The sequence below is a fragment of the Pelophylax lessonae genome, assembly GCF_965119305.1.
Source record: "Pelophylax lessonae genome assembly, chromosome: 9".
Classification (NCBI taxonomy): domain Eukaryota; kingdom Metazoa; phylum Chordata; class Amphibia; order Anura; family Ranidae; genus Pelophylax; species Pelophylax lessonae.
The window spans coordinates 176,253,287-176,275,249 of record NC_138776.1 but is presented as its reverse complement, the minus strand read 5'-3'; the positions used below and the strand labels follow the sequence as shown (position 1 = coordinate 176,275,249).

The following is a 21,963-nucleotide window of genomic DNA, read 5'->3' as shown; positions in this document are numbered from 1 at the left end:
CTGTACTACTTTGGGGCGACCTGGAGGCGACTTGCATTGACTTCAATTATACTTCACAGGTCGCCCCAGCAAGTCGTGTCGCCGCAGTCTGAACGGGGTCTAAATTTTATATTTTTGGAAAAGAAAATAGTAAATATTTTTGAAAAATAAACATTCCATTTCTGTAAGGCCCCGTTCACACTGGGGCGATCCGACTTGCCGGGGCGACCTCATAGGTTGCGGCGCGCTGCTTGCACCGCGACCTCAGAGCGGCGGGCACGGACTTCATAACATTGAAGTCTATGCAGGTCGCTCCGGGTCGCCCCAAAGAAGCTCCGGACCCTTTTTCTAAGTCGGAGCGACTTGTGTCGCTCCTATTAGAACGGGTCCGCAGCTTCTCTATGGAGAGCGACCTACGGCGACTTGTCAGGCGACCAGGTCGTCTGACAGGTCGCCCCAGTGTGAACGGGGTCTAAATGTGGAACAGAGACTATATTTTCACTAGCACTAAGGTGTTGCTTATGCAATTTACTTTTAAAAATCTGTAGCTAAAACACTTGCTAAGGTTAAACTCTGCGGTCTTATTTTATTTTTTAACCATGGGACACAACGTCTGCACGGACACAGCTACTGGTCCCACTTTGACAGACATGCAAGTTTGCGTCCCTGAACCCAGGCAGTGTGCGTTTGGGGACATGCGCTCACACAGATGTCAGATTGGGACCAGTGACTGTGTCTGGAGCTGCTGGAACCCAGTAGACATGAATAGGACTGCATGTACTGGGATGTACAGAACACCTGTGCAGGCAAAGAGCCCTTCGCATTGTGAATCGCACTTCTCTTTTTAGAACAGTGTTAGACTTGCCAACTGTATTCCGTGCCCTAAAATAAAAGGCTCCGTCCAAACTCAGCAGTTTTCAGCAGAGCCTGAGATATAGTTTCTGTACTTTTTCTTGTGTATCTTCGGAACCTCAGGAAAGGATATATATTTACATGAAGTTTGCACATCTGCATACATAAATGTAATAAGGGGCCTTGCTCTCCCTGGCTGATATTAATATTTTTATTAAATGGCAAAAGCAGCATCAGAAGGAATGAGACTCCTAGGATTGAAAACGTGGAAATGAGTCAAGAGCTCTGATTGGATAGATATGATCGCTAGAGTCCGTAAGAAATTTAGGAAGGTAATGGGTAAGGCTCGTGTCACACTAGTGATCTTATCGCTAGTGGCTATTTTCTCACCTGTAAGCACAGAAATGTTTTTAGAAATGTAAACAAAAGTAAATGTTTTCAGTTTTTGGTTTGGTATTTAAAGCTGAATTCCAGGCAGATATAAGACACCCAAATGAAAGGAAAAGTATGGGAAAATCTCCTTTGACCATATGTGGGTCACGAGTACACTTTGTTCTGCACTTTTAAGACCCAGATTCAGTTGACAGTGGGCTAAAGCGGACATCACAGAGGCAGCCCAGGTTCTGCAGGGATCCTTACAATAATGTCGGGATCCACCCATATGCCTGACCGGCAGCTGGCTCAGACTCTCACTGTGCCGGTGAAAGCCTGGGCCAGACTCTGCCGAACACTCCACAGTTCAGCAATTGGGGGGGAGGGGGGGGGGTCGCGGCAGAGCACCAGCTACCTTTTTAATGGTACCCATGGCATTTAACCCTTGCAGTGTGTAGGGAGCCCAACTGTCAGGAGATTTGAAATTTCTTGATGTTCAGTTTTAATACAGTTGTACAGACTGTTTTTCACTAGTTTGCATTTGGCTAGGGTCTGTGTCTCCACTGGTAGCATGAGGCGATACCTGGACCCTATAGAGGTTGCACAGGCAGCCCAACTCCTCCAGGATAGCACATCAATAGATGCCATTGCCAGAAGATTTGCAGTGTCTCCCAGCACAGTCAAGAGCATGGAGGAGATTCCAGGAGACAGGCAGTTACTCTAGGAAAGCCGGACAGGGCCATAGAAGGTCCTTAACCCATCAGCAGGACCGGTATCTGCTCTTTTTGCAAGGAGGAACAGGCTGAGCACTGCCAGAGCCCTACAAATTGACCTCCAGCAGGCCACTGGTGTGACTGTCTCTGACCACACAATCAGAAACAGACTTCATGAGGGTGGCCTGAGAGCGCAATGTCCCCTAGTGGGCCCTGTGCTCACTGCCCGGCACCGTGGAGCTCGATTGGCATTTGCCATTGAACACCAGAATTGGCAGGTCTGCCACTGGCGCCCTGTGCTTTTCAGATGAGAGCTCATGTGATAGACATAAAAGGGTCTGGAGAAGCTATGAAGAATTTTATGCTGCCTGTAACATCGTTCAGCATGACCGGTTTGGTGGTGGTCAGTGATGGTCTGGGGAGGAATATCCATGGAGGGCTGCACAGACCTCTACAGACTAGACAATGGCACCCTGACTGCTGTTAGTTATTGGGATGAAATCCTTGGACCCTACACTGGTGTGGTGGGTCCTGGGTTCCTCCTGGTGCATTACAATGCCCGGCCTTATGTGGCGAGAGTATGCAGCCAGTTTCTGGAGGATAAACGAATTGATACCACTGAATGGCCCCCATGCTCGTCTGACTTAATACCAATAGAATACCTCTGGGACATTGTTTTTCGGTCCATCTGACACCGTCGGGGTGCACCTCAGTCTGTTCAGGAGCTCAGTGATGCCCTGGTCCAGATCTGGGAGAAAATACCCCAGGACACAGTCTGTCTCATTAGGAGCATGACCTGACGTCAGGCATGCATACAAGCACATGGGGGCCATACAAACTACAAAGTACCATTTTTAAGTGCTGCAATGAAATTTCAGCAAAATGGACTAGCCCGCTGCATCATTTTTTCACTTTGATTTTCGGGATGTCTTTGAATTCAGCCTCTGTAGGTTGATAATTTTCCATCAAACAATGTGGCATCCTTTCGTTCCTAACACATTACCCAGTCCATATCCGTATGGATATCCAGCATTATATTTTTTTTCCCTATTTAGTCCCGGTTCACACATATGCAATGTCAGACATCGCATGTGATTCGCAGCGCACTGCTTTGCAAATCACATGCGGTCTCTGTGCGTTGTGAATTCAGCCATACACCTATGCGATCCGATTTATGTCCAAACTGACAGTTCGCACTGCGATATGCAAACTGATCTCGGGGTGTAGTTGACACCCCCAGCGATTCACATATGGCAGTGTGAACTGTCTACGAGTCGAGTGTGATGCGGCAACCCTCGGTGGATTTGCAGGGTTCCAAAACTGCATGCGTGAACCGGCACTAAGATCTGGTGTGTTTTCGAAGTGTTCCTTTAAATTTTTTTTAGCAGTGTATATCATTATTGAATGTATGTTTTTAAAAGCAAGCAGCATTAATATCAGAATTTGTCCTGGTATTAGAGTTCTGTGGTCACAGCATACACTTCCATTTTATAACATCAGCATTGTACGAGCAATTAGACAATTGTTAAAGACAATCCATAAAAATCTCATTTCATTTGGTGATTGCTGGCATCTTTCAACGGCTTCCTGGATTCCATGAATGCTTTGCAGTTTCTGCTCTGTTTTACTTTCCGTTTTTAGCCCTGGTTCACACTGATGTGATTTTGGTTGCGTTCCACAATGCATGGAGTCACACAAGTGAAATAATATTTCTCTTACGTGCTCCGACAGTCGCCGCCCACTCATACAGTCTTCACCAATGGGTATTGACCTCTTATCCATAGGAGTAAGCTAGGCATAAGACTTGTTAAAAACAAAGCATTTACATAGACACACCTATGGGGGCTGTCCCACTGATCCAATACCCCCCTGCTATCAGCCATCCCAACTCAGTTTGTCTAGTTAGGAGTGAGATAGGCTCTCCCTGTGCTGGGGCTACAGTCTCAGCCTTCTTCTTTTTTCTTTATGATTTTATTTCAGGGAATGTGTTTTTTTTCTTCACATTACTAGCTGTTTATTTCTCAGCTTTTAGTTAGTCACTTCTTCAAGATGATGAGGGCGTAGCAGAGCTGGGAGTCGGACTGGTCGTCCTGGTTCTCCAGGACAGAGGGCCTTATGGAATCCCAGGCTGCCATCGAGCATTTAGCAGGCTATGTGTTTGCCCTGGCCTCGCAAACAACCCATCCCTGTCCTCGGGGATGCAGCCTGCGATGTGGCTACCTCGCCTTGACGTCTCCCCACGGTTCTCTGTGCACTGTTAGCGTCCTGCGTTTTGGCTGATGGCACCCCCGCGATCTGAGGGTGGGCGGTTTCCTGTCGATGAGAGGCACCCCACGCCATCGGGTACAGATAAGTAAATTCTGTGTGGGACCTCTGTCTGGGGCTGGCAGTCCTGTGTGTCTGTGTTATCCCCTCATGGCTGTGCTTTTTTTTGGGCTCCCTGATCCCAGTCCCTGCGGGGTTTTTTTTTCTCACAGCCTGTGCGCTGTGTGGGTTTGTGGGGGTCCCTCTCCTGTGTCGCTTTGGGAGGTACAGACACGTGTGGCGACCGCTGCGGGGTTAAACACCGCCGGTCCGCCATTTTAGGTGTGGGCAGCATGTCTGGCTTCACTGTGGGTGCTTATACAGCATTGTATGTGGTGTGTTTTGACGCCATCTTGTGTGTGGTAAACCGCTCGTTCCGAGCACGTCGGCGGCCATTTTCCCGAAGCCTCCTATTACTTTCTATGGGCAACCATTTTTCCTTGGCCTGAAGTCTCTGTTCAGTCTCTTGCGGTGACATCACTTCCTCCTTCTGTTCTGGAGAGATCGGCTGTGGTGGTAACACTTTGTGGGGGTCTGTCTGCTGTCCTTTTTTTGTGCAAATACTTCTGGCTATCAGTTAATTCCTGCTTAGGGGGTCTGTTTGTCACAGTCTTGTAGCGGTGTGCTGCGGGGGTCCGCGGCGCGCTTAAAGGGCCAGCACCACAAAAAAAAAAAAATAAACTTTTTTACTATGGAATCTCAGGACAGCAAATTTCCCCCAGCCTTAGTGGGGGATTCAGGTTCTTCTGAATCTTCTGCTCTGACTACTTTGTCTGCTGCAGTGGCAACTTTGGTGTCCAAAGTGGATATTCTGATGACTGAACGAGCTAATAGAAAAAGGCCTAAGGTTTATTTTTCTTCTGATTCTGAATCTGACATGGTTGCCGTAGGTAGCGTGCCCCTTGCAGGGTCTTGCTCTTCTCAGTCTGAGGGGGAGGCGGAGGTTGCAGGGGTGGATGATCCCCCCCCCCCCTGGGACGGCTGAAGACCGTGCAGCTATGGATGCGCTAATTCTTGCCATTAAGGAAACACTACATTTAGAGGATGAGCCCAATCCTCCGGGAATTGTGTCCTCTTTTGGTACACACAGGACCCACAAGGCGGCGCAGGTGTTCCCTTGCCCCGCTGAGTTTCACGCTACTGTGAATGATCAGTGGTGTCATTTAAAACGCACCTTTGTGGTGCCAAAAAAGTTTCAACTCCTTTATCCCTTTGCGTCTCCTACGGATTCGTGCTGGTGTGTGGCCCCTCAGGTGGATCACACTGTGGCCAAATTGAACAAGGCCACTCTGGTACCCACCGAAGATTCTCCAGTGTTTAGGGATCCTACGGATAGGAGGATGGAATCACTTGCCCGCCATGGCTCTATCCACTAGTAAAAAAAAAGCTTGAAATCAACTCGATTTTGCAACTGTCATCTCAATCCCGCTGCGGCTCCTCTTAAAATAAATAATTGAATCAAAATAAATTTGATTTAAAAAAAAAAAAAAATAATAATCAGATTTAAATTTAAAAAAAAAAATAATTTCTTTTTATATACCCAGGTTTTATGTATTTAGCATTTTTCCCATTTTTCTGCTTCAGGCCCTTTCACACTTCTGCGACTTGTAATTAGTACTGTTCATATCTGTGCGACTTCAAAGTAGTCCCTGCACTACTTTTGCCCGACTTTGATGCGACTTGAGGTAACCTCAAGATTACACAGGCATTGCTTAAGGTCCAGCAGCTAACAATCGTGCGACTTTCAAGTGAAGGGCCCTTAAGCAAAAGGTTTGCCAACTACCAATAACTGTTATGTAACCCATTTTAGTTTACATTTTGTTTGGTTGATTGACCTACTTACCAACTATTTCTTTAATGAAGGTAGTTTGAAACCTAAAAAATTTTGCTATTTCAGTTCTTTTTTTTTTCTAGTAATTTAGGCTGATGAAGCTTCTATGTGAATTTTATTTCCTGTGCGAATCTGGTTATAAAACTATGTTCTGGTAAAATAAACTAAGTCAGTTTGATTTGCACAGAACAGGAGGTAATATTTTAAAGCATTTCCAGTAGATATACTGTTATGCTTAACTCCTTATGCGTTAAAAGCCACGTCTGTTTAATTTAAGAGATTTATTCAGCAAAATTGTTAACTTGCTGCGATAGAGAATAGGATTTTATTGGTCTTGCTTACTAGAAATGCCCCGAGTTGTTTGTTTCCTGCAGTTAGAGTTTCATCATCCTGTGCATGAGACCTGTGATAAACATCTATACTTGGCAGTTTTTCTGGAACTGGCCTGAACGTTATTCATAAGACACATGCCTTGTGCTTTCTTGCTAGTTCATTGCAAAAGACAAAAGTCTGTATTTCCCTATTTTATAGACCAAATGTAAAGGCTTTTATGTGGCAAACCCCTGCATTATGCCTGCTGTTCTAGACTGGGACGCTCCACTAGCAGTCCCGGTTCACACATGCGATCTGTTTCTGGTATCGACCCAAAAAAGGGTCCTGTGTGAGTTTGGTCTGAATGTGATCCCAATTCAGCCATACAAACTGTATGGCTGAATTGGGATCACACAGAAATTGCATGTGATTTGCAGAGCAGTGCGCTACGAATCACATGCAATGTCTATTATCTCATATGTGTGAACCGACTCTTAAGCTGACCCTTACTGAGCTGACAGATTTCTTCAGTTTGTGGGCTCAGCTAAAGAAATCTTAGATTCCTCCATCAATGCTAAACCGCTCAGAGAACACCTAGACAGCAGCTGCTATTTGGCCGAAAAATTTCCAGTAGACTCATTCGACTTTTCTTGAACAATGCAGGGCCACCCATTGAGCACATTTTGATCCGTGTATGATCGGCTTTTACGGCTGTAACTGCACAACTTTCTCTGGTGTGATCGGTGGGTTTTGGAGGGGGAGTTGCATCATGTTTTACTTTCTCATCATGAATATTGGACAAGAAAATATAAATGTATAATACTCTGATACAAAATATTTCTTTCTTTATCAGAATGACCATGGCACAGCTGGGAGCGGTAGTAGGAGTGGTGACTGTCCTCATTGCCTTGATTTTACATTCATCTATTCATAAGGTGGAAGAAGGTCATCTGGCTGTTTATTACAGGTAATTACAAAAGTGCATTTTGCAGACCAGATATCTTGTATATAAATAGTAGAAAATGGTTCCATTGACCACTTACCGGCTGCCCAACGTACATTTACTGCAGCAGGTCGGCTCTATTGCGCGAAATTGCGTACCTGTTCGTCATTTTGTGCAATAGCCACTAGGTGGCGCGATTGTGCACTGATTGGAGAGAAGGGGAGCCAATCAGCAGGTCTGGCAGACCACTGGCCACCCGCCCGCGATTGTTCCCGTGAGAGGCAGATCGCTGTTCTGCCTATGTAAACAAGGCATTTTGCCGTTCTGACAGGCGAGAAGCTAGAGATCTTGTGTTCCTGCTAAGCAGGAACACTGATCCATCTTCACACAGTTAGCAAGCACCCCCTAGGGACACAGTTAACCCTTTGATTGCCCCTGATAACCCCTTCCCTGCCAGTGTCAGTACAGTAACAGTGCATATTTTTTAGCACTGATCACTGTATTATTGTCATTAGTCCCCAAAAAAGTGTCAGGTGTCTGATTTTTCTGCCACAATTACGCAGTTCTGCTAAAGATCGCTGATCGCTGCCATTTAGTATAAAAAAAAAAAAAAGAAAATGCCATAAAAATATCCCATAGTTTGTAGATGCGATAATTTTTGTGCAAACCAATCAATATACGCTTATTATGATTTTTCTTACCAAAAATATGTAGCAGATTACATATTGGCCTAAATTGATGGAAGAAATTTATTTTTTTAATTTTTTTTTTTCAAAACTGTCAGTCTTTGTATATAGTGCAAAAAATAAAAACCGCAGAGGTAATCAAATACCACCAAAAGAAAGCTCTATTTGTGGGGGAAAAAAGGACCTCAATTATTTAGGTACACGATTTTCAGTTAAAGTAACGCAGTGCTGTATCACAGAAAATAGCCTTGTTGGGGGGTATTTTCTTTTCTCCCAGCACAACAACCATCCTGTGCATACTGTAATGAGGGCCTAGGCTGTCATTTCTGTGTCAACTTTTAATGGCAACAGTGGGAATTTGTTGGAAAATGCAAAGTATACTGTTGCACGTCCATTCTCAACTAGGGTTCATCCAGGGATTGCTAGGGGCTCCTTGAGCTGTAGGCAATTGACCGCCTGTTTGATGGTTTCTGCATAGTTCCATGGCCATCACCTCTTACTGAAGCCAGCAGCATGACACCAATGATATTTTTAGCAAGCTGTAAGGGTGGCATTCTGATCACCGCCATAAAAATTGCATTCTTCCCACTGACCACCAAATGGCGGCCCCTTTCCTCCCTCTGACCCCCCAAATGGTGGCTCTTGCCTCACTCTGACCTCCAATAAATTGCTTAAAATTAAACTATTTCAAGTATGTCCCCATAGTAAAAAGGTTGAGAGGCTGCTCTAGAATGTTTCATTCATCCATTGTATTCTGGGGGTATGTGTATATTTGCACACGCCATACATATTTCTATATTTCTACTGTGTTGAAGGAGAATTACTGTTACTGTCCTACAGTAATTTTTCATAAGATATTAGAGATTCCACTTCATGTATACATTGTATAATCTTAAAGGGTAACTCTACCTTTGTAAGAAAAAAATATAGCAAAAAAAAAAATGGCACCTACAATTGCTACATAAAACAGCTTATAACTTAATGTTATTAAAATTTCCTTTTTAATCTGCAGCACTGAAATTTTCTGTAAAATTCAGTGCAATATAGCAACTTGGAGACGCTCTATACACAGTTGGTGAACTTCCCCAGAAATGTCACTTCCTATTTGTGTGATTGGCTCACTGATTTTACTAGAAGTTTGCGCTAAGATACAAGTCATTTTTACATACAATCTTAGGCATCTTCTGAAACGAAAGTTTCATTTTTGGTGAAATAATCTGAGGGTTAATCGCCTCTAAAATAATGCTGATACTGCAACTTACTTAGAACGCTGCAAGCGCATCAGCTGATTAATAATGAAAAAGTCACCCCCACTGAGATTCATTCAGACAACTTAAAGAGATATTGCTTCAGAGCAGAAACCGGTAGGAATCTTCAACAAGCATTGTTAACATCCCTGTAATCTACATTGATCTCCCAGAGGTTTTTTTCTTCTCCTCAAAAATGGAGTTACAATTTAACGTTTGCTACTACTGATTTGTTTTGGCTGTGTTATCTCTTTATTACAGAAATGTACTTTACATATTTTTTTTTGCCAGAGGGGGCGCTTTATTAAGTACTCCTAGTGGACCAGGATTCCATATAATGTTCCCTTTCATCACAAGTTTTCGTTCAGTTCAGGTAAATCCTAGTATAAATTGTATGTCATTCTTGTAGTGCAAACTTTTCATGTGTATGTTTTTGTGTAAATTAAAATAGGACTGTATGGTCCGGGTCACACTTATGCGATGCGGGAAGGCTGCAAATTCGCAGCCTGTTCCCGCATCGCAAACGCACCCCTGGCAGTTCACACTGCCATATGCGATACGCTGGGGGTGTCAATGAAATGTTAACGACACCCCCAGTTTGATCGCATATCGCAGTGCGATCTTTACAGTTCGCACAGGATCGGATCGCACAAGTGTGAACCACTGTGCGATCCGATCCTGATGCGGCTGAAAAAAAGGGTCCTGTGCGTCTTTGCTGCGGGTGCAGTGCGAATTTCAGCCATACAAAGTGTATGGCTGAATTCGCACCGCACAGCCGATCGCATGTAATGAAGGAGCAGTGCGCTCCGATATTAAATGCGATCGCCGCAGCCGCAAGAGTGTGAACCGGCACTATGTGAGTGTAAATAAAAAAAAAAAAATATATATATATATATATATATATATATATATATATATATATGTATGTGTATATATATATATGTGTATATATATATATGTTTTCACCAGGTCGTTTAGGGTGGCTTTTTACAGCCAGACTTTTGCAAGGGCTGTGATAGGTTCAAGAACTTGTACTGAGGCCTAGTAGTATCAAGAAGGAGAACAGTAAGAAACCATCAGAATCTTGTATTGCTCTTAGACTTTTTAACTTGATGGAAGACCTCTTTAGAAGCAGGTACCTCCCATTCCCCTTTTTTGTGAAAAAGTAAAGCTGTGGGCTGCGATATATATATATATATATATATCTGTATAACCTGTGAACAGTTATGGTATCCACACATTGGTTGCATTCACCATCCAGCCAACTTGCACAGACAAAAGGCAGTTAGTTGTCTAAACATTAGTTTTTCTCCGTAATAATTTTGCCTGCATAAGATTACCATTTATTAAAATGGAGTACAGCATAGTGGTTGATTTAATTTTTGCGTGCCCCTTGCCTGATTCACAGTGTACATGTAACAGTTTACATTAATCCTGTCCTCCCAAAAAAACTCAATCTAAAGTCTTTACCAGAATTTGTTATATGTAGATTTGTCAAAGGAAACTTAAGCACATACATAAAACCCCACACCTATAAAGAGCACTTCCAAAAATATGTAGATTGTGTAACAGTCCAGATTCACAACACAGTGCTGGCTAATGATTGATGTTTACTTAGATTCCACATCTAACCTTTATTCTGTTCAATACTGGTAAGGTGATTGTAACCCTTTGTTGGTAAATAAGGAAATAAAATGTACTCTTCCTTTTGTGTTAGCCTCTCTTTATACAATGAGTCGAGAAGCTGTGGAATGGGTAAATATTGGTTAAAGGAAATGTACAGCCAAATCTCAATTGGCTGTACATCTCCTTTGGATCACAGGAGTGCAGATCGTTCTGCACTCCTGTGACCAGTTTTCAGCAGAGAGGGGACTGAAGTCTGCTCTCTGCTGACATCACAGATGTCGGTCCAGGCACCGCGTCCCCATGACCACAGAGTCTGGATCCGCTAGGTGCCTGGACTGACATCCAGCTATGCCTCTCAGCAAGCTGCTGAGAGCCTGAGCCGGCCACTTCCCGCCCCTCCACAGCTCAGCGCTCCTATGAGCGAGGAGGGAGCAGAGAGCTGCTGAATGACAGTCAGCAGCTCTCTGCTCGGGGAGCTGTCAGAACCAAGTGATCGGCGGTGTTCAATTGCTCGGTTTTCAGTGTAGAAGTGCCGGGGGACAAATACAGCAACGGAGCAATGCTGCGTCCACCTAGGTAAGTGTAATTCTCAAAAAAAAAACTAAAACCATACTTCTCTTTTAAAGAAGATGGTGATTTCATGCTTGGCACCACTCCTTTTTTTTATTTATAGATGCATGCCTTTCCTATGTACTTTCTGTCTGATTCTAGAATTATTGATGTTTTATTCATTTGTTTTTTTTTTTTTTCTAGTTTACCCAATAATCAATTCCATTGTTTGTTTTCCAGACAACATTGCAAACTGATGAGGTGAAAAATGTACCCTGTGGTACCAGGTATGTTTATGTACCATATGGCAGAGGACTATTGACCATATCGTAATCATGTTGTTTGGCTGGTGTTTGGAGGAGTGTACACTGGTGATGTGCAATGCCTACACCTTGTGATGCATAAATTATTAGGATACACTGGAAAGCACAAAGACACATTTCCAAGTGGGGAAAACATAATCACAGGAGCCCTTTTACAGTGCCTTGAAAAAAGTATTCATACCCCTTGAATGTTCCACTTTTTGTCATGTTACAACCAAAAACATTTATTTTATTGGGATTTTATGTGATAGCCCAACACAAAGTGGGACATAATTGTGAAGTGGAAGAAAAATCATAAATGGTTTTCAAAAATGTTTACAAATATCTGAAAAGTGTGGCGTGTATTTGTATTGAGCCCCCGAGTCAGTACTTTGTACACTGCTCAAAAAAAAATAAAGGAACACTTTGAAAACGCATCAGATCTCAATGGGGAAAATAATGGGATTTTGGACTTACCATAAAATCCATTTCTCTGATGATCATTGACGGACACAGCTCCTGAGTTTCTTAGCCATTGGGTTATACTGCCCCCTACAGGAGTAGATTACTAGTCTTACAAACCTGCATCACTGACGCCTGATGACGGAAGGCCCAGGAGGTACTGAGTGCCCAAGTAGAGTGCGTCTTGACAGGGAAAGGAGGAACCTGACCTCTGGTGGAATAGGCCTGGATAACCATCTGTCTGATTCATCTGCAAATGGTCGCAGAAGACAACCCCTTTCCGATGCCCATCCATAAACCCAATTATTGAGTGATTTCCTAAAAGAGCTGCCAGGTACACCCTAATCGCCTAGACCACATCCAGGAAATGCAAGGCAATTTCCTTAGGATGTTTAGGCTTGGGACACGGAAGGCAATACAATATCTTCATTCAAATTTAATTCAGACACAGCCTTTTGAAGGAACGACGGGCAGGGATGAAGAACCACCTTAACTCTGTGAACCAAGTAAGGTGAACGACAGGATAACTCGGCCAATTCCGACACCCTACCTGCAGAGGTGATAGCCACCAAGAAGTCTGGGACAGCATAAGCAGGGTAATCTCCTGAAGATTCTCAAAAGGAGGCTTCTGGAGGACTGGTTTAAATTCCTTCATCCTCCAGAAACTGGCTGCATACTGTCACCACATGATCCCGGGCACTGTTTTGCACCAGGAGTAACCCAGGACCCACTGCTCTAATGTAAGGTCTAACAATAGGTCCCACTATTTCATCCCGATACCGAACGGCAGTCAGGGTGCCATTGTCTAGCCTGTAGAGGTCTGTGTGTCCCTCCATGGATATGCCTCCCCAGACCATTACTGACCCACCACCAAACTGGTCATGCTGAACGATGTCACAGGCAGCATAACATTTTCCACAGCTTCTTCAGACCCTTTCACGTCTGTCATATGTGCTCAATGTGAGCCTTCTCTCAAGAGTGATGCATGGGCTCTAGAAAACAGAAAAAAGCCTCCTATTGCCTTAGCAACTATAATAAGGCTTACCTATAGGTACTGTAAATATCTCCTGAACGTGCACCGTCTAGGAGATATTTACTGTATATGCAGACGAGGATGTCACCCGTGCCGTTTCTTCAGAGTCCTGTGCCGTGACCGACCGCTCCCCCTCAGAAGCACAGTCACACAGCCGGAGTTCACAGACCCGGCAGAAATATGGGTAAAGATGGATGCAGCCCCAGCGGTGACAACGAGGGCTTTGTTTGCAGGTAAGTTTCACATAACGTGCTAGAATGCGATGCATACTAGAACATTATGCCTTTACTTTTGCAGGCCACGAAAGAAAAAAAATATAAAAGCGCATTACTTCCTCTTTAATTGGACTTTAGGGCCAGTTCACACTAGTATGATGCCAGACATCGCATGTTATTTGCACCACATTGCTGTGCAGATCTCATGCAATGTCTGTGCGATGCAAATTCAGCCATACAAACTGGCTGAATTTGCATTGCATTCAGACCAAACTCGTGCAGGACCTTTTTTTTTGTTCACATTGGAATCGGATCTCATGAGTGTTCACACCCATGCAATCCGATTCTACAAATTGCGCTGCATTTTGCAAACTGATTGCAGTGTGTCGTTAACATATACTCCGCAATCAGCTTGCATGAACAGGTTTCGATTTTTATTCGGTGCGAACTTGCAGCGAATTCACTGTGAATCTAGTGTGAACCGGCCATTAATGTCTAACCTGTGCCTGACAAGTATCTTTTATATATGTAATAAATGTCAATGGGACATGTTTCTGAACTCCTGTAAATTTTGTTCTTTCTTCATTTTAGTGGGGGTGTTATGATTTACTTTGACCAGATAGAGGTTGTAAATATGTTGACTCCTTCAGCAGGTCAGTATTGTGGTGTCTGTAAATGTTTGTGTTTTATTCTGTGTGCAAGTGAGATAATGTGCAATAACTAACTTATGACTAAAGATTGTTGATATGGTAATTCTTCTATCTTGCCTAAGCCAAGTTTGAATTCTTCCGGGCCTTGTTGCCCCTTTTCTTAGCATGCAGGAATGAATTTTTAAATGTCGTCATTTGAAAGATTAAATAAAACATATTACAGTATTAAAAAGGTACACCCTGATCAGACTCGGAAATGTGAAAATTGTATTACTTACAAGCATCTAGCCTGTTTGCTCAGGAGTTTTTAAATTTGATGCTGCCTTTCTTAAAGTAGAACTTCAGCCCATTTGTAAAGTTGCTGTGATTGGTATCCGTTCTCCCTGCTATATCACTACTGGAAGGCAAAATACACATTTTTTTAAGATCCCTACATACCTATATTTAATGTTCCCTCTCTACTTCCTGCTCAGATTTCTTAGGCTTAGGCACTTCTAAATCATTGCCTATGGAAATATGTGTGTGTGGGTTCCTATTTATTATGCAAACATCAGCTGCTTTATAGTCCTAATTTCTGGGTATGAAAATCAGAAATGAACCTTGAAGCATCTGCTTACTGCAAAGCGCCATGTTGATGTACTTTGAAATATGTTTTCTCTTTCTTTTTTTTTTTTTATAGTGTATGATGTTGTGCGAAACTACACAGCGGATTATGACAAGACATTAATTTTTAACAAAATCCACCATGAGCTGAATCAGTTTTGCAGTGTCCACACACTGCAAGAAGTATATATAGAGCTGTTTGGTGAGTGAAAAGCATAGAAGTAATCAGCGGGGAGAACTTATTTCTGAATTATAAATACATAAGATGGCATTTTAAAAATCTATTTTACTGCTTATACTAAAAATGCACAATATTGTTCTTTCTTTACCTTTTCAAAATAGTAAATGTAAAACTGAACTTTGCGCCCAAAATCTTCAGTTATTTTTCTCAATGGCCCCAAAGTATTTCAAATCCACTTTGTGTGCACCAAACACCTTTGCAAACCCAAATATAACCATATAAAGGTAGCAGTAATATGACTGTGCTGTGCAGATATCAGAGCTGTGGGAGGGACTCAGCAGACCCATCCACTGCAGGATAACTTCAAAATACTAGAAGAAGGTATGGATACAAGACCAGTCGCTCTTCACAAGGTTGCAGTGACTTATCTGTATTACAGGAAGCTCCTGCACAGAGGCAGCGTTTAGATGGGTTTACTGCACAGATCTGAAAAAATACACAAAACCCAGAGTTCAGCTTTAACACAATTTGTAAGTGTACTTCTTAGAATAACTTAAAAATTTGTGGAAGATCACCCTTATGTTTGTATTATAATTCTTTTAAAGTATTTGTAAAGTTTTTTTTTTAAATAATGTCATATTTATCTGCTCTAGTTTTGCACAGAACAGCCCCTGATCCTCCTTCTGAGGTCCCTGCCTGCTCCCTGAGCTCCTCCCATTCTGTGTGTGCTACCATAGGAAGCTTTCCTATAGTGGCACATGTGCTGGCTCAATCCTGAGCCATGCTCTGTCTATTGACACAAACAGTGCTGCTCGGCCCTGATACCCACACCCCTTCCCTCATCACTGGATTTGATTGACAGCAGCAGTAGTCGATGGCCAGTGAGGAGGGGGAAAGTGCAGTGGCGCTGTTCTTGGACACAGTGCTGCATCGGGCTCAGGTACGTTTTTGGGATATTATTTTTGAAAGCGTTTTCTTTTATTTTACAAGTGTAAAAAAAGAAAATCCCTATTAATCCTGTCCAGTATCCAAAGATGTTCTGTGTCCTCTGCACACAGTCTGTTTAGCCCTCTTTTTCTTGGGACTTCATTTTTCTGTACATACAGGGTCCTTAAAGGGATAAAGCTTGGGGAAAATGTGAAATATGCATGTCCCTCAAGGCTTGTCATGCATATGTTTGCTCTTTTTTTTTTTCGTTTTTGTAATTTTTCCTTGACTTAAGATGGCAATACAGTGTTCGAATTTCAGCCATGTGAAAAATTATTAACCGAACAGCAGCTGCATGCATTCCGATGCAATCGCTGTTTGGCAGGGGCAGCTGTCAAAATACAGTAACCACAGCAAGCGATTTGACCATCTACACCGTATAGCATGGATGGAGGAATCATTTTGTTTTTCTTTTTGGAAAAAACTATCAGCATATGTCCAACATCATGGTGTAGGGTAAACCTGTAGACCTTTTAAAGGATAACAATTCTCTGACATATCTCAACCCTGTCAGGACCAATCTCGCCTTTCTTGTGATTTGTATACTCTCCCTACAAAAATTTAAATCGAATGGGAATCTGAATTAGAAACTGCTGCCTATGCCTGGCGGTTCTCTTCTGAATTGGCTGGACTGCCCAATACTGCACAATTGTGTTTACTCTGCTTAGGCTGTGATGAAGATGACCTCTACTTGCAAGCATGCATGGAGATTGCTTCTCTATTCGAATCTTTGGAGAGAAGCAAACCATGCATTTTACCTTTTGTCCTTGTTGGCTTGATAAATAAGCTATAGCAGTACATGCTGCCAAGATGCTCTGAGCTCTGTAAAGGGGTTGTACATAGCATGGGAAGAGCAACGGGGGCTGTTAGGGTTAAGGTATGGTAAAGTATTCTTTTTAAAAAAATTTTAGGTGGGCTAGCAGGTACCTGGAGGTAGCTGAAAAAACTGCATTTCTCTCTGAGCCCCCAAAAACCATGGGCTATAATGCCAAAAAAGTGGAATTCACTGACTAACTAAGGGTGTGCTCGCACTACATGTGAAGGGACTGCATTGGGTGGCTATTCCTGCTCAGTCCCACCTCAAGGTCAAGGCAAAATGCCCTGTCTCCACTGTGTTGCGGGCACGGTGTGCTGAAAAAATTTACTGTATGCAGTACTTTTTTAATTCAGCGCAGTGCGAGGCAAATCCAATGCCTCCTTCCCTGTGGCCCGCTATTGAACGAAGAGATTCTGTGTGACCTCCTAAAAAAGTTTTATTAAAAACCAGCATCTGGTGTGAATGAGCCCTAATAGAGATCCCATATTTTTTTGGTTCTTGATCTGTTCCTTCAGGATACTAGATCTGTGCAGGCATTATGCCTATCCTAATCCAACATATGGGAATAAAATGCTTTTTTTTTTTTTGTCTTTTGTAGCATTATAACTGTTAAAAACAACCACAACCCCCACCTCAAATCTTATATGCCATAATCCTTTACAGAAATGGATATTAATCCCCCGTTCACACCAGTGTGACTTGTCATGTGATTTGATAAAAATCAAATGACAAGTCACTCCCTATTTGTGCCTATGGAACCATTCGAATCACTGTGACTCCAACTGATTTGAAAAAGGTTCCTACGCTTTATTTTGCGATTTCATGTGCAACGTGTATATTCATCTGTGCATGAAGTTGCACACATGTCGGCAAGCTGTACATGAAATCGCACTGACCAGCAGCTTTGCCATCTTGCTGAAGTAGCGTGATTTCAAAGCCGCATTTAGTGTGAATGGGTGTAAACCAATCTTGCTAAAAGCAGCTAACCTCTCAAGGTCTATTGTAGTTGGCAAATGTTTCTGCCTTATATTATAATCTTGATGGTATTTTATGAAGTTCAGAAGCTGAGATTAGCTGTTAATTCATACACTATATGCCTCCCCCTTATGTATGAGGCCTCTCTGTTTCAAGTCTGCCTAGTGTCACCCACTATGTCTAAAATCCCATTCCTCTGTTGAGAGGCTAAACAAAATATAGTGGAGAGAGCCAAGTACAAACAATAGAGGTAGTACGCTATTCATCAAAATGTTTCACAGCAGATTGCTTTCTATTGTAGCTAGTCACAAATACGCAGAGTTTTATTCTTGTAAACCGTTGAACATGTTTTATTTAGGAAGGTCACTTAACAATTTTCAACGTGTGTCTTTTTAGATCAGATTGATGAGAACCTTAAACTGTCACTACAGAAGGAACTTAATTCCATGGCCCCTGGACTCACAATACAGGTATTAAACAGCTACCAAATACAGTAAAACTTATTGAATTATTGTCATTCTGATGATTGTACAAGCTAATCTGTGGTATTGTCTGTAAATTTTGCTATTTAGGCGGTACGTGTAACTAAGCCAAAGATTCCAGAAGCTATCCGCAGAAACTTTGAACTAATGTAAGTCATTTGGCTGACCTACAGAGTGTAACGTAGATGTCAGCCATCCTTCATAGAAACCTTTTTTTTACTGTTGTGCTTTTCTCTAGATTAGATTTTTTTTCTTTTTTTTTTTTTTTCTTCATGACTACAGTAATTTGCATTCCATGTTGTTTTACAGCTGTTACATTTAAATTCTTCAGCGAACAAATATAGTGCAAGGATGACAGGTGTATTATATGCCTAATATATTGCAACAGGGTGCTAGTCATAGCGAGTAACTTTTGATTATAATGCTTAAGTGACTGAGAAAAGAGTAATGTACTGTATGTATACAACGTGAAGACTAGAGTGAAATCTAAAAGACAAGACTAAAATGTAAATACTAAAAATAGTTTTAGTAAAATACAGCTTTTATTCATCAGAAAACCAGTCTGTGTACCCCTCTGAACCAGGAAACTCACTAAGCAGTTAAATGCTTGACTTTCCTGAGTTCAGGAAAAAACCCAATCTACTTGCTACCCTTTGTCCAGTGAGAATATCCTATTTGATCTCTAATATGCTCTCTTTGGATGAGGGGGTGGCATATGGATGGGGTTTAATCCCCAAAACAAAATAGTGCAAGCCCTAAGTATTAAAGCTGAACTTTGGGCACAAAAACCTTTTTATGCTGGACTACTACACAGATCTGGAAAAAATAATTAGATAATGCGCACCAAGATTTAAAGAATAACTCCAACTCAATGGTAAGAAAGCAGCAACAGACACACAGAGGACAGAGAGATGAGACAGACTGGGGAGGAAAGTGAATGACAGGTGGATGCAGTAGCTGGTTAGTGGCGGCCACATCGGAGCGCATAGAGAGCTCAGGAGTATCTTGAGGTACATTAAGGCTAAGTTAAGTTCACATGAAGGCGTTTTGTTTTGTTTTTTTGGGGCATTTTTCTGCTCTAGGATCAGCTCAAAAAACGCCCAACAAGAAAAATCCTATTAATTTTAATGGCCCCTGTTCACATCTGAACGTTTTGATGTTTTAAGCAAAACACCCAACGCTCAAAAAAGTACATGGGCTTCTTTTTGGGCAGATTACAGGCGTTTTTATTTTTTTCCATTGGTCACTTGTCAACCTTAAAACACCTGCACAAAAACGCCTGTAAAATGCCTGAAGAAACGCCTAAAAATGCCTGTAAATAGCAAAGCCAAGATGTGAACGTAGCCTAAGGTGGGGGGGGGGGGGGGAGATGTGGGCACACAGAGGACACGGACAGGAATCAAATAAAGGTAGGGACTGGGAAGGAAAGTGATGGGTGAGTGTTTGCAGAGCTGCACTGGGGGGGGGGGTTAACTGAATCGTAGCTCATGAAGAGCTTGAGGAGGGGGAAAGCAGGTTGGTGGCAGCGAAGTGTTACTGTATCTAATGTCAAACATTTTGAATAGAGGTGTGAGGGGTGTTAGTTTTTAATTGCCATCTGTGTCCCTGCTAGGGAGATTAAGACTCTATTTGTCCTGGTGACCATTGTAACTGGGACTGAATGCGAGGGAAGATTTTAAATAGTCTCCACAACAGGAATAGAGGGAGAATCTTCAGCTGAGGGCATTTGTTTCTGTAAGAGCTGTTTAAGGCCTCCTTCACTCAGATTCTTGCCACTGGAATTACAGAGGAATGTGAATAGCGGGCCGTTCTGCCCGTGTAAACTAATGAGAGGCTGATAGCAGTTTTTGCTGTTAACATGTAGCCGCACACCACTGGGTTACCTGTGGTTAGCTACGGATGTCCGTGCTGGGATGCAGCTGAATCTGTAAGTGGCTAAATGGCCGTGTGAAGGACGCCTGTGACTTTATCTTAAGACTTTGGACATACCAGACTCATCCAAAATGCTTAAAGGTTAATGGTAGCTATCATTTATCAAAATGTGTAGCATGTAAAACCTGACTTGTTGGTATAATAGTTTTTTTTTTTTTTTTTGACTGATATTTTGTGAAATGTAAACCCATTCTTTTTCCTTCTAATAAAAATTAAATTTGCAAAAAAAATAAAACCTGACTTGTGTATTTACCTGACCTGTGCTTACCTTTTTTCTCAGGGAAGGTGAGAAGACCAAACTATTGATTGCTGCACAGAGGCAGAAGGTGGTAGAAAAGGAAGCGGAGACGGAAAGGAAAAAAGCTGTGATAGGTAAGTTTGCACCTTTACAAGTAGGATACTGCATTGAGTACGTTAGAAATTGAATTAAAGTAGTTGCTATTTATCATGAAGGCAGAATCTAGTTTAAATTTGATGCTACTTTTTAAAGTGTCGAATATCTCAAGTAGATATCCAAAGTATTAGGAGCTTTTCCTGATTGAAGATTCTCCCCGTGATTATGTTTAAAGCAGAACTATAGGCAACATTTTTTTTCATTTTGGATAGATTTATGTTGGGTTGTAATCCCTGTCAGATTTTTTTTTTTTTTTTTTTTGCTATCTGTCCCATTGTGGAGATTTCCTATCACCTCCCATCCCATAGCCAAACTGGAAGTGAGAGGAAATCCCTGCAAACGAAGGGAATTCCTTGGGGACTCCCAGGTCACCGGAATTAGTTTCCCCATTGAAACATTACACCTCTATTACTTTTCTGGAGACAACTCAAAATTTTGTGATTTTTCTTTTTCTTTCGCTTTCAATAATTGTAAACAGGACAATTGGGTTGAATCTCCTTAACCTCCCTGGCGATATTCCCGAGTGTGGCTCGGGGTTAAATTTCAGTACCAAAAGCGGTAACCCCAAGCCACACTTGGGATTACCCCAGAATGTTACTCACCTTCCCTGCGATGCCCGGCATCCTCCCCGGCATCCTCACACTCTCTCCCCGCTCTGTGCACATCTGATGCCGGCACTTGCCTTCCGGTTCCCTTCCCTGCAAGCGTTGCGACGCAGGGGGGGGTTGAACCGGCGGCAAATTCGAAAATATAAATACACCAAATGACATGATACAAAGCTGTGATCCTAACGGATTACACTGTATCATGCCATTTCACCACAGAATTTCACCTGGTGACTTTTCCAGTGCCCTACCTGTGCTTTGTGCTTGGAAAATAGAGAACTTTTTGGACGCCATGGTCTTTTTGTGCAAAAGCGCTTATAGACGCACTGGAAAACTGCGACAGCGAAACTGAGTTACTTGAAGAACTGCGATAGCGATTCGTGGGAAAATTCGTCATCAAGTACAGAAAGTGACGACAGCGAGGATTCTGATATCCCTTTCTGGCAAATAGCTTGTGGAATTTGGGAAGTATATCAAATGATTCTTCAGAATTTCCAACCGAGCGATGTGCCAGAAAGAGACATCCGAATCGTCGCGGTCTTCACTTTCCGTACCTTATGACGAATTTTCCCACGAATCGCTATCGCTCAGTTCTTCAAGCAACTCAGTTTCGCTGTCGCTGTTTGTCAGTTCGTCTAAAAGCGCTTTTGCGCAAAAAGTGCTTTTTGGACGCCATGGTCTTTCTCTATTTTCCAGGCACAAAGAACTGGAAAAGCGCATGCGGGGCACTAAGTTGTTGTTCTAACGGATTACACTGTACCATGCCATTTAACCACAGGTGCAATCTTGTGGTGAAATGGCATGATACAGTGTAATCCGTTAGGATCACAACTTTGTATCATGTCATTTAGTGTATTTACATTTTTTAAATTGCTGCCGGTTCCACCCCCCTGCGTCGCAACGATCGCAGG

General features: G+C 42.5%; 1 protein-coding gene across 2 annotated transcripts in view; it reads left to right on the top strand.

The window, feature by feature from the left end:
* Positions 1-21,963, top strand: part of ERLIN1 (ER lipid raft associated 1) — a 42,891-nt gene that overhangs the window by 8,198 nt on the left and 12,730 nt on the right. For both annotated transcript variants that reach the window (XM_082268084.1, XM_082268085.1), the window contains 8 exons: positions 7,217-7,330; positions 9,531-9,612; positions 11,655-11,701; positions 14,018-14,079; positions 14,756-14,881; positions 18,036-18,109; positions 18,212-18,270; positions 20,334-20,425. In XM_082268084.1, the coding sequence (XP_082124210.1) occupies positions 7,218-7,330; positions 9,531-9,612; positions 11,655-11,701; positions 14,018-14,079; positions 14,756-14,881; positions 18,036-18,109; positions 18,212-18,270; positions 20,334-20,425 (655 nt within the window). In that variant the 5' untranslated portion in view covers position 7,217. The remainder of the gene's footprint in view (positions 1-7,216; positions 7,331-9,530; positions 9,613-11,654; positions 11,702-14,017; positions 14,080-14,755; positions 14,882-18,035; positions 18,110-18,211; positions 18,271-20,333; positions 20,426-21,963) is intronic.